General features: G+C 32.6%; 1 protein-coding gene across 1 annotated transcript in view; it reads right to left on the bottom strand.

The window, feature by feature from the left end:
* LOC139515051 (polycystin family receptor for egg jelly-like) overlaps positions 1 to 13,858 on the bottom strand; it is a 62,626-nt gene that overhangs the window by 23,640 nt on the left and 25,128 nt on the right. The window contains exons 13-18 of the mRNA XM_071304612.1: positions 7,273 to 7,524; positions 5,989 to 6,445; positions 4,536 to 4,702; positions 2,635 to 2,868; positions 1,724 to 1,894; positions 115 to 275 (exon numbers count right to left, since the gene is read on the bottom strand). Coding sequence (XP_071160713.1) covers positions 115 to 275; positions 1,724 to 1,894; positions 2,635 to 2,868; positions 4,536 to 4,702; positions 5,989 to 6,445; positions 7,273 to 7,524 — 1,442 coding nt within the window. The remainder of the gene's footprint in view (positions 1 to 114; positions 276 to 1,723; positions 1,895 to 2,634; positions 2,869 to 4,535; positions 4,703 to 5,988; positions 6,446 to 7,272; positions 7,525 to 13,858) is intronic.

Below are 13,858 nucleotides of genomic sequence, written 5' to 3'. Positions count from 1 at the left end.
CAGCTATAAAATTCCCACTCTGAAAAATAAAAGAAACGGTTTAATACCGATCGTCACAACTCCAACAAATGCAGTTTATTAATATGATATTATATACCTTGATTTAAATATTACCTTTCTTTCGTTTGTATGTCTTCGACATCAACGCGGTTTAAATACCATGACGAAGACTCGCCTTCACCAGAATTGTCATGCCATATGTACACATAGCTCAAGTCTCCTAACGGATATGGTGTTGACATTAGAAAATGTACAACACTTGCAGTTGGTATTTCCTGAAACAAAAAATTAAATATTTGAATATAAACGACATATTTGTCTTTCTTTAAATTGCCACAGCGAAACCGTAAAATCATTTCAAAATGCTTATTGAGGCCATACAGGGATAACTTATTCTGTTTTGTTGTATTCTAAAATTTCATATAACTATGACATGGAAAAACAGAAAGGGATTCTTCAATTGTTAAACAGTTTGATTGCAATTTATATACAATTCATGCCCTTCACCAGGCGACATTTTTTCCAAGAACTTGGAAAGCTGATAAACGTTAATTATGTTTCTGTAAATGTTAATGTTGGCATGTTGAAAGCATCTACCCCATCGAACTTGAAATAAATAATACAACAGACACAGTTAAGTCTGCTTCATATCGAGCTGAAGAATAAAACGTTATGACAAAAGAAATGAATCCAGCTTCCCAAATTGGGAATTTTCCACTTCCATGTAGCAATATTCCAGCAGCGATATGGAAAATGTTTGGCACATAGGTCTCTGCTTACAAGTAATGTATTAAACCAAACAGTTGCAAGAGTTTCAAGTGGTAATTTTTTCCAGCTCTTCAAAAAATGTACGGACGCCATCACGAGTTGGTTGAAATCTGATAAGCAGTAAATAAACTGTATATATGTGAAGTTAACATTGAGAAAGGAAATGGGGAATGTGTCAAAGCGACAACAACCCGACCATAGAGCAGACAACAGCCGAAGGCCACTAAAAGGTCTTCAATGTAGCGAGAAACTCCCGCAGGCGTCCTTCAGCTGGAAAGTTGTATATAAACTGTTTATATACAGCTTTACAGCTGTACAGTTTGTGTACAGCTTTACAGATGTACATTTGATATACAGCTTTGCAGATGTACAGTTTGTGTACAGCTTTACAGATGTACATTTGATATGCATCTTTAGAACTGTACATCAAGATTACTTGTACTCAAGTAGATGTGTATCGTTTAAATGATGACAGTTTGTACTTGTTTGGCTTTATAAATCTTTTCATAAGAGCGTCACTGGTGAGTCTAATGTAGACGAAACGCGCGTCTGGCGTACCTAATTATAATCCTGGTACCTTTAATAACTAATTAATTAAAGGAATAGAAGTTCCCCTATGTTCAGATCTCACAAATAGGATACGAATTTATATAACAATGAAAGAAGTCAGCTGAAGCTCGCCTCCAGGTGCTGGATTTTCTTGCTTTGTTGAGGACCCATTGGTGGCCTTTGGATATTTTAGCTCTTTAGTTGTATTGTTGTCTCATCGACTCATTCCGTTTTCATTCTCAATTTTAAAATTTGTGTGATTCGCATCAATTTATGAAAGAGCGAGATTAGGTGCGTAAATTTGGTAATGAGATTGGATCATAATCGAATCAAAACGATGAATCATATATGAAAACAATGTGAAGTGTGAAAATTTCACTATTTTGAACAAAGAAAACAGGCTTACCGATCTTAAACCATCAGATAATTCCCGTATCCCTGTATCTTCATCTTGTCCATGCACTATAAAGCCTATCCTGGACTTGGTACCTGCCCCTCTTTTCATTCCTGTATAAACAGTTACAAGGTAATAATATGTGTCGTCCACAAAGTTGTCAACTAAAGGTGTAACTCCAAACTGAAAAAATCAAAAATAAATCTGGCTGAATTTATTGTTTATACATTTAAGTAACATTCCAAATAGTTTTGTTAGTATTAATTGGATTGCACCATGTGTATCACCACTGATTACTAAAGACTTAAAATTAATATTAAGTTCATACTAGATAACCGACGTAATCAAAATAGTTCTAGAATATGTCATGCACAATGATTTTTCATTGTGTTTTCACACAATTATAAAACAGAAAAAAGAAATCGTTTTCTTGTTCTTTAATGGATTTGATATTGACTCTTTTAGGTTGCACTTTGTAAATACAGCTGTTTCTCAAACCACGCTTCTTTTGGGGCGATCTTGAATATTCATAGAAATTTAATTTTGTTTAAATACTGGGTCCCTGTTATGCTCTCTGTGTTTAATCTCATAGAGACATCACTTGGAAATGTTACCAGTAAATATACATGTGCATATTGTTTACATTGAAATATGGGGTAACCCTTAATTCGAGTTAGGTGTAGTTAAGAAAATAAGGGGTTAGTTTAAACTCTGAAAAGTTATGGACATATAAACGTTGAAAATATGCCACACAGCCCTATATTTTGACCTTTGATTTTTTTTCAAAACTTCAGAGTTAAAGTGGTACAGTTTTAGCCGTAAAAGGAGTTCCTATGGGAAATTGCATTGTCAATATTCCCAGAAATGCAACATTTAATATAACTACTGTTTTTCAAAATATAAATCAGTGAAAAGAACTTTACCCTAAAAATATCTCTCTTATCTTGATGTCTCGCCCAAATTAGTAACAGTACGTAAATCACTAATATCGTTATAATAGTCCCGATCACAGGACCTTGATTTGTTATATCAAAGCGTAAGAAAACTGTGGAGAAGTCGATTGTATTTGGCGCCACATAAAAAGTGTTACCAAATGTTAAACCAAAAGCTGGACGACAGGTACATTCTATGATATCTTGCCTTGGAAACCAATCCATCTGAAAATAACCAACACAAAATTTTTATCAATATGATCATATATTCAAATTGCATTGTTCTAATTGATCTGTTACAATTTTAAGGTAGTTCCTTGCTATTGCGCTAAAAAGACTACACAAACCTTTACAGTGAAAGCTTACGTAAATGATTTAAATAAAATTATTTTTTATATATTTTTTATCTTGTTAGTTTTTCTGAGAATGTTTTTTAGAATGCCAATTTAGAACGCAAATGAAAATGAACTGTCGCCTGCTTAGCTTTCCATGTCATTTGCCTGTTTCAGGTCAAAAATTTAAAAACGATTAGTACAACGAAATGCATATAACAACAAACTCGCAACAACTTATCTTAGTCCGTGTTATATCTCAGATGGAGCTCAGTCTTTTTCATATGTTGCTCCATATCTAGCCTTTATTCATAATTGCCAGTTGAGTATTTTACTTAACGAGAAATATAAGATCTCAGCTTTCCATTTGCGAACTTTCCATTGCTATATAGCATAATTCAGCACCTGGATGTGGAGTATATATCTCCCATGTATTTCAAAGACACTGGTCCATATAATGATGTACGAACGCCAGCATGTTCCAATTATGGTAACCACAATCGTGTCCTCTGTTTATAATTTTTTTCACGATTATGACACTCTCGTGTTCGTTGTTTTCATTTTAGTCATGATATTGTCGACCTAAGGAGCTAATTGTTCCCAAGTATATTGTGTCTATTATTGTATTCCATTGATATTCAGTAATATCTTTAATGCGTATAAGTTAGGTAAAAAAAAAACACACACAAATCAAAACGCATCCATATGTGTTAAATACAGTTGAACGTCGTATTGTAACATTAAATTGATTTGTTTCAATTATTTCATTAAATAGATACCACTTAAGTATAGAATTTTGTAAAAAAAAATACACCACAAATATCCTACAACAAGGGAACGAAACAAGGAAAAACAAACTTAAGTCTAATATTTAACTGGAAAATAGAAATGATATTATTGTCGTTAAATTAATAAATACACATTCATTTGTAAACTTAGACCTTGTAAACAGACTAATTATTATGGTGTACCAACATAGAACAAACCTGAGATGGACCTTATAAGTTTTATACAGTAGAGGCATAACGATGCTTGCAAATACTACATGTACAACAACATTCATGAATTTTTAAAATTTCAATAAATGTGCACACACTTACTTCATTAGTATGACATATTTTGTGTATATTTGCTTTTTGTATTCTCAAATTTTTAATGTTTGTTTATTCAAAATTCAAATCTGGACTATTCTTATTCGTTTATATTAATAAACATTTAATACTGTTTTCAAATATTTATAATTAGTTAATTTTTATTATATTTGTTTTACAGTAAAAAATGACTTATAATTAGTTAATTTTTATTATCTTTGTTTTACAGTCAAAAATGACTTATGAATAAAAACTTTTCATGGGAAGCCCTGAACAGCATTGCAAATCCTTACAATGTGTCTTTCCCTTTCGTGTCGCGATTATATGTTAATTTCATAAATATCAGTCACAAAATCTGCCTTTTTTTCTGGAAAAAAGACAAAAACTCAAAGTTTAGTTATTTCAGTATATTTCTACATTCAAATCCTTTGGCTACAGTAAAAACATTTGAAGATATAAGATTGATTACCTCACAGTTGATTGAATCCCACGATTGTCTTTTTGGATCCCACTCTTTACAATTTGATGTCACTATGCGCAAATTATACGGCATCAATGCTGGTGCTGATATGTTGTATGACCCATTGGCATATCTTCCGGTGATTGGTTCCCATACATAACCAAGGGATCCAAAAACTGTCAACCGAAGAAAATAAAACTTACTTCCCTTTTGTTATTTATCAAATCGACGTTATTACATATGACGTCATGTACTTATACTTTCAATGTAAGATTAAGTAGACAATGATAACAGAACATTCAGTTATTAATAAGTAAATTAAATTACACATATCTTAGACGGTGATAAGAGTAGACTGTTAACCTTAAAAACATTGTGTTTTCGGGGCAGAAATTTGCTGTATTAACCTTTAAGCTACATGTGTTAGTTATTTAATATCATTTAAAGTAAACTTAATACATGTGTAGCATCACGATTAAATTTTTTCACTTATTTTAGTCTTTTACTGATAGAGCATCTAACACAATTCCTATAGAGAATACGATTTGTGTTTGTTCTAGTCCGAGATTACTCTTACGTCCAACGGCTGTTTTGCTAGACAAGCTGGGGCCGTGGGACGTCAGAGCTCGTCCCATATCAAAAAGTGGATATTTACCCATCCAAAATAGATGCGCTGCTTCGTCGCTTCTGGTGCCAACTAACGGCCTTGGAATTATATAAATCGGGTATCAATTTGTTCATTTTTTATTTATCTCTTTATCTATGTAAGCTTCACCTACCTGCCACCCTTCATTTTCTCATATTTAAACAGTTTTCACAGTGACCCATCGATTTCTGCATTTTGACTTTCATTTTCAAAGATTATCACGTGACCACGAGAAAACAGTGATGATCTATGCAAATGACCATAATTTAACACCTCGTTCATTTACGATGCAAGTAATCTAAATGTCCGAGAGCTTCCGATTGTTATCGTGGTTGGCACTAAATGCTTAATACCGATCTCCTGTAAAGAAGGTGAAAAATAGAGGTTGGCTACTTAATGTTAAACATCGATCTCCTATAAAAGAGGTAAAAAAGTATAAATATTTGCATATTTTAGTCTCGAGGTCGCAAAATCTCTCGTAACTTGACGTCCTTCTGAAAATAAAGGTAAAAATGTCTGAATCGATGGGTCACTGTGAAAACTGTCTAATTATGAGAAAATAAAGGGTGGCAGGTAGGTGAAGCTTACATAGATAAAGAGATAAATGAAAAATTAACAAATTGATACCCGATTTATATAATTCCAAGGCCGTTAGTTGGCACCAGAAGCGACGAAGCAGCGCATCTATTTTGGACGAGCAAATATCCACTTTTTGATATAGGACGAGCTCTGACGTCCCACGGCCCCAGCTTGTCTTGCAAAATAGCCGTTGGACGTCAGAGTAATCGCGGACTATGTCTGTTCCTAATGTCTTACCCACTTTACTGTTTGCATGCAGGCCAACATGCATCTCTCCCGTTGAAGAAATCAATTGAGGAGGGAGGCATATCATTCTGTCATTGTCAGGTGATGTTCTTCCTTTGGCGTCATAATTTAAGTGAGTTGGCTGGGAATCGAATTTGACATAGACGTCATATGACGTAACATAATCTGGAACGCCCTCTACTGGAAGAACTGACACACACACGTAGTCTCCATTGTCACGATAGAAAAATGAGTGGTAAAAGAAATTAGAAGCATCCCCTTCCGTGAACACAGGTAAGTTCTGAGAAAATTGCAAAGCTCGAGTTGTTTGGTTTTTTATAACATTGCAATTTGTGGGAATGAAATTTTTATCATTTCTATTTTTTAAAAACAATTTATGGACGTCTGACGTTATTAATGCTGTGTCTGTACTACCAGCTATATACACATTTTGTGGGAATTCTGCAATCTACAATACAAAATAAAATACATTAATATTTGATACGTTAAATGCAAACAAGTGAAACTGTAAGCTACTGCTCACTGATGATACCTCCCGCCGCAAGAAGATAATCTTACAAGTGTAAAAACATGTAAGTGTTCGTAAACAGGAAGTTGTTGATTGATGAATCTGAAAACGCATCACAAGGTATGACTGACTTATATAAACCCTGAAACCAAATTCCAGAAATCCTTGTATTGTAGTTTCTGAAAAAAATGTGACGAAAATGTTCAACTGAATAATTATGTGTAAAATAATACAAGTGTTCAGTAAACAGGAAGTTGTTGATTGATGAATCTACAAACGCATTACACGATATAGCTGACTTATATAAACCCTGAAACTAAATTTTAGAAATCCTTGTACTGTAGTTCCTGAGAAAAATGTGACGAAAATTTTCAACTTGGCCATTATGTGTAAAATGATACAAGTGTTTAGTTAAGAGGAACTTGTTGAGTGATGAATCTGAAAACGCATCACACGGTATAACTGACTTATATAAACCCTGAAACCAAATTTCAGAAATCCTTGTCAAGTAGTTCCTGAGAAAAATGTGACGAAAATATTCATTGGATGGACGGACGGACTGACGGTTGTATGGATGGATGGACACACAGAGGTAAAACAATATAACCCCCTTTTTTTGAAGCGGGGGTATAATTAATAAAATGCATAATTGTTTAATAGTAATAAAGCGCTATAGTCACATGGTTGGCAATTTACAAATAAATCAAAGCTTGTGCAACAAATATGATGAAAACAAATCGGATTTTTTTAAGATAAGGCATTCTTACTCCAAGTGAATTTATTTCTGTCCAATCGCATTGTGTCATAGGAACTGCTTGCAGTATAGCATTGGGTACTTCATTTAAGGCTTGAATATCCCTTTTATATCTTTTGCCTCTCTCATGAAGAGATGCTTTGAATATGTAAAGATTAACATGTTTAGTTTTAAAGGTTTTCTTACAACCTTTACATGTCATATTCAGTCCTTGGTCATTCATCACTTGCAACGCTGTTTCTATTGATGAATCTGTTAATGATGCCTACAAATATTGAATAAATTATAATGATTTCATCAGACCTATAATTTGTTTTACAATTTAAGGCAAGAATAGTTTTTTTTTGTAATATATATTTTTATTATTTCATATCATTCCCAAGTCTCATCTACAAGTAAAGACGTACAAACAATTATTTGTAATGACTCATAAATATATGGTTAACCATAATTGTTACAAATTTTAAAATACTTAATCAATAATACAGTACAGAATACATCTTCATAGAGTTCTATTTCGTAATAATATTATCAATATTTGACCATTTTTCTTATATTTTTTTTGGCTTTATTGGCAGAGCACAAACTCATAGAAACCATGTCAATCCTATAGTAATATCTAAGCCACCCGATTGCTTCAGCAACAGATGGGACTGTGAATCTTATTCTACATAAGTAAACATATCGCTTCAATATGAGAATACATGTATTAAGAATATTTTTAAATACATGACATGTTATACCCAAGATTATACTTGATAAGGTTGGGTGAAAACTTATTTTACATCCCTCTTCCAACTTTTGAAAAACAAATAAGCCAGAATGTTGGAACATATCTACATTCAAAAAAGAGATGTATATATGTTTCTTTAGTTTCTGTACAAAAAGTACACAATTCTGTTTCACTGTATTTACATTTCATAAGTAAAGTATTTGTTCCTAGAATTCTATGTAGTAATCTGTATTGAAATGCCCGTAATGTGGGATCTTCAGTTATCATTAAAGAAAGACTAAAAAAGAAACTCCATTATTCACTCACGATATCAATTCCCAATTCTATTTTCCATTTCTCTTGTATAAGAGATGGGGTTTCCTTTATTTTATCTAGAAAAAATTTATAACCATGGTTTGATACTTTATCCACGGTTTTAATGGCGGTTACAATTTTGTGACCGACAGTATTTAGTTTGAAAAATACTTGTGAATGAATAACATTTTTCCATTCCTTTGGAAGTGCAAAGATAAGTCCATAGAACTCTAGGAAAGTTGTTTTTATACTATAATTTCTAATAAATTCCTTATAATTGTAAAATTCTCCATTTTCCTTAATGAGATCATTTATGAAAAATATATTATTCTTGATCCAACTATTATAAAAAGCTGTTCTTCCAACAATCATAATATTTTTATTTAAAAACAATGGTTGAGACAAGATATCACTTGGGGCTGTGGTCAGAGGTTCACACAGTGAGGCCAATGACGAAATTACATTTTGCCAAAAAGGGTTAAATTCTTTTTTAATTTAATTGAGTCCTGATTTTGAAAAATGCCAAATATTTTCGACGCCATTCATTTCAAGATGATCTGCCAATAACACCTTCCATGATGAATAATTTGTGGGGTTTAAAACTTTTTTATTCCAGGATAGCTTAAGTGATTTTATAAAGGATTCAATATGTGGCATTTTTACACCACCATCCTCGTAATTTGAGATAAGTATATTTCTTTTAATTTTGTCCCCTTTACCATCCCAAACAAAATTGTATAGCATAGCTTGTATCTGTTTTAGTATATCTGGGGATGGATCTGGTAAAACAGTAAAACATTGAATTAGAATTGGTAGGGCAAGAGTTTTCACAACTACAATTTTTCCATATATAGTAACATTTCTAAATGACCAATCACTTAACTTTTTTATTTTTTTCTAAATTATCAACACATATATCATCTTTTGACAAACAATGTTGAATGCCTAGGAGTTTGAAATTTCCTGAATGATTCCATTTTATTTTTTTATTTGTGTTTAGCTCCTCACCACATCCCCTTTTTGCCCCAATCCATATAACTTGTTTTTTTTTCAAAATTAGCCTTCAAATCAGAGCATGAATAAAATACGTCTATCTTATTCAGAGCACTATTAAGAGATTCTTCGCTATCTTCTAGGATCAAAGTCGAATCATCAGCGTACTGGCTGAGTAAAAATTTAGAATTTTTAATCTTTATACCATTAATATTGTTGTCATATTTTATTGATGCACTATTCTTTCTTTTTAAAAGATGAATAAGATATTGTTTTACCTCGTATCATAAGTTTTAATGTTTCCCAAAACAGTTGATCCGAAATGGAAAATTCTAATTCCTCCCTATTTTCAGAATTTACTATTTTATATTGTTCAATACAATCAGCAATACAAGTTTTAATATTAGCAATAAATTCTTTGTCGTATAATAGAGCATTGTTAAATTTCCACGTCCCTTTGCCTTTTTCATTCGTATTAAATTGTAAGGACAGAGATACAGGTGAGTGATCAGACCTATATGCAACACCAATATCGCACGAGGTGATAAGAGCTTGAAAATCAGATGAGACAAGGAAGTAGTCCAGTCGTGCCTGCTTCTTGCTAGGTCCTCTCCAGGAAAACCTCTTTTTCTCTGGGTGTAATTCCTTATAAACATCAACAAGATCTATTTCTGCCATCATTTTATAGACCTTTTTTTGTGCTTTTGGATTAATTTTTATGCAAAAAGTTAAGTGTATTCATATCATAATTTTGTGGTGAATTCCAATCACCCCCAACTATTACTGAAGTGTTCCCAAAAAAATTTCAATATCTCGTTGGAAAATTTCATAAAATAATGGTTTGTCCTCATTGGGTCCATAACCTACTGCTATTGTCATTCTATGATTAAAAATTTGTATATCTAGAATTGCATAGTCACCATCTCGATCCACTTTCTTCCCAAAAATTTCAAAAGAAAAAGTGATTCTAAACAAGATAGCCCACACCCCTACTGCTCGTGGTATGCGACCCAAATATTATTTTATATCCCCATTCTGCCCGCCAATAATTTTCAAGTTCTTTTTTACAATGCGTATCTACAAAGAAAACCATATCATAATTTTCTCTACATTTACTAAATATATCCCTTCTTTTTTTCGAACCTTTTAACCAATAACAACCAAAGTTCTCCCGTTTCATGGTTATACAGTTTAAATTAAGTAAGTTATTTAACTAGAATACATTGGGTTTCCTTCTTCCCCTGCCATTTGTGTAAACAAAATATAGTTTATATCACAAAAAATGAAATAAAATGTTTTTCAATTTCTTCATGCTTTTTAAAGAAATTTGTTTTCCTATGTATGGTGTAAGTATTTGTAAATCTATTTCCCAGTTCAAGTTTTGTAATGATTAATTTTGAGTGTCGGAATTGAACATTGTTATTGTTGACCAGGGTGCCCCCCTTGTTTTAATGCAGATAATTCTGCTTTTTATTTGATTAATATGACTCGTCTCTCAGGTTGGTCGTAACCTTAAAGATGAGAAGTTTTGAAAGACTCTTCAGTGAAATGTTACGAATATGTGGATCTCTCAAAACATAAATAGGAATTCAAAACAATATTACTATCATTACAGGTCAAATTGACATTATGATGGACCGTGGCCACGTTCAAAACTTATAAAAGCTATTGACACCTACAATACGAAATTCAACAACGGTGCATATTTGGAATAACTTTTACCTAAATACTCGAAAGGCACATAATATGTGTTTCTCTAGTTTAGAATGGGTAGAAATGTATTATTGTTATCTGTGTTCTTGTCTGAATAGCTTGAGTCAAAACATCCAGTTTAGTTTGCGCATGTCTACCTGAGCTACCTAATATGCAAATTAGCCATGTGCGGATGCACTGGGAAACATAATAAAAAAAACGCAAAAAAAACCCAACCCAATTTAGAGAGAGTTTCAAATACACAATACCAAAAAACAAAAGCAAAAAAAAAGTTATTACATACAACAACAATAAACAAAATGTTAATATGAGTGTTCTAATGAGTTTTGTTTGATTTTTTTTTTATTTCAGTTAAAGTTAAAGTTTTTCACGAGAAGGTCTGATATAAAGTCTATGATGATCTCTTCTTTTCAGCATGACAAAGGGGTACTCTTTAATGTAGGCTAGATGGACTTGCCTCTGTTTTGATGAAGACAGTGCATGTCTTTCATTTAAAAGATTAAAACGAAGTTTTACCACAGACGGCGGCACATCGGGCACGACACTAAACCCACTTCCACGTTTTAATTTCATTCCAGCGGCCAGAACTTCATCTCGATCTATCAAGCTATTGAAGCGCACAATAATCTTTCTCTTCTCTTTGTCTCCCTCTTTTTGGGTAGCCTATGCACGGCCTAGAACTTCCAGTAACATGGCGATTGCATGAAGTGGTGTTTTTCTACTCTCCGCCGTTTTTATTGAGAAAAAAAAAACAGTTAATAAGTGTATGTGAATTACGAGTAGGTCTTAAAACAAAAAAAATAGATGATCCAGAAACAACTCTGACTATTTCACTGACATATATCTGATAAAAAAGCGTGTAATTGCCAGAAACATTATCTAAGAAAGCCTGATGATTCGAGGGGACCGAAATTCATTACTTATTAATTATGTATTACCAGGTTCAACCCACCATTTGTTTTCTTAAAATGCCCTGTACCAAGTCAGGAAAATGGCCACTGTTATATTAAAGTTCGTTTCTGCGTGTGTTACATTTTAATGTTATGTTTCTGTTGTGTCGTAGTTCTCTTATATTTGATAAGTTTCCCTTAGTTTAAGTTGGTAACCCGGATTTGTTTTTTCTCTATCGATTTATGAATTTCAAACAGCGGTATACTACTGTTGCCTTTATTTACAAGTGGTGAGTGAACATGAAAGGGTTAACAATTGGATAATTTAAAGTTTAGTATGTTTCAGTCTCATAGGAATTTTAAAGTAGCCAGTAAACAAAGTCAAAATATGTCTGATTTGCCTATTCTTGGACATCAAAAGTAAATACGATCGTTTTAATGTCAATTTCGTCTGCCTCACAAAATCTTGTTAGGCACTACCACGTTTGTCAGGAAAACCGTATAAACACTTAAAATGATTTAATTTTTTTTCAAGATTTTAAAATCATTCTGCATCATAACGTTATATAATAGTAGAGGGTCAATAGATTAAGATTTTTATTTATTTTTAAGATACCAGTTTAATGCATGTATAGTAGAAGACGCTTACTCTGTCAGGGCACCCGTGAACGCTTTTTTTTTCTCGAGTTTATGTAATTCCCTTAGTTTTTGGTTTTTTTAGCGTGATTTGAATCTTCTTAATCGAATTACAAGATTTGAATATGTGTATACTGCTGTCGCCTTATTTTGATCGCAAACTTAAAAATTCGAAAAAGAATTCCTCATTTTGCAACATTCGTGACAATACCACAATTTTTTAGACTAAGCTTTTAGTTCAAGGTAAAATAAAACAACTTCCGAACTCGGAGGAAAATTCTAAACGGGAAGACCCTAAGCAAAAGGCAAAAATTAAAATCATGATCAAAAGCTCAAACAAGTCAAACGGTATTCTCGTATTTGTATTAGTTGCAAACAAGAATGTGTCCCAAGTACAGGGATGCCCCATCCGCACTATCATTTTCTATGTTCAGTGGACCGTGAAAATGTGGTAAAAACTCTAAATTGGCATTAAAATTAGAAAGATCATATCATAGGGAACATGTGTACTTAGTTTCAAGTTGATTGGACTTCAAAATCATAAAAAACTACCTCGACTAAAAAACTTTAACCTGAAGTGGGACAGACGGACGAACAAACAGACGGACGCACAGATCAGAAAACATAATGCCCATAAATGGGTCATAAAAAATTCATTATATAGACAACGATGTGTTTACGATTTTCATTAAGGTTGACCAATTCTTCTCAGTTGAAAAGTTGATGTCAATTCAACGGGGCCTCATAATGATTAACTAATGTTATAAATGTTCTCAGATAACCGGTACCATCTAAACTTGTATCAGTAATTTCATCCTTTTATTTCTTGACTGTGAAGTCATTGACAGCGACGTATTGACGGCTGATTTTTGAATGTCATTTCGATTTTTCTCTACTTTTAATTTGTTACTAGGAATTTTCTCTTAAAAATAGAAATCTGAAAATGTTAAATACTCCTGTTAAAATTCAATGATTGTGTGTGATACAGACTTTAAAGTTATATGACTCTACAAATTTCCCAAAATAAACATAATGTGTCTTACAAACATGTACTAGAATGGCTAAGTTTAACTATAAAAATACGTGTACGTAATTTGTCTGTCAACATAGCATTTTTTTATCCAAATCTGTAGAAATAAACTGCTATTGAATTAAAGTTTTTCAGTTTTCTGTTCTGCCGACAACTCCTTTTCAGTATATAGTTACCATAACTACGACACTTTTAGTTGGACAGTCGACAAAAATAATAAACGTAAAAAGAAGATTTTGACGTACAAATATGTATACACTTAATCATCTAATAAATGGATTTTTTATATTTGATTAGTAAATACGCGTGA

This window comes from Mytilus edulis, chromosome 3 (genome assembly GCF_963676685.1).
Source record: "Mytilus edulis chromosome 3, xbMytEdul2.2, whole genome shotgun sequence".
Classification (NCBI taxonomy): Eukaryota; Metazoa; Mollusca; class Bivalvia; order Mytilida; family Mytilidae; genus Mytilus; species Mytilus edulis.
This window is presented reverse-complemented; position numbering and strand designations above follow the sequence as displayed.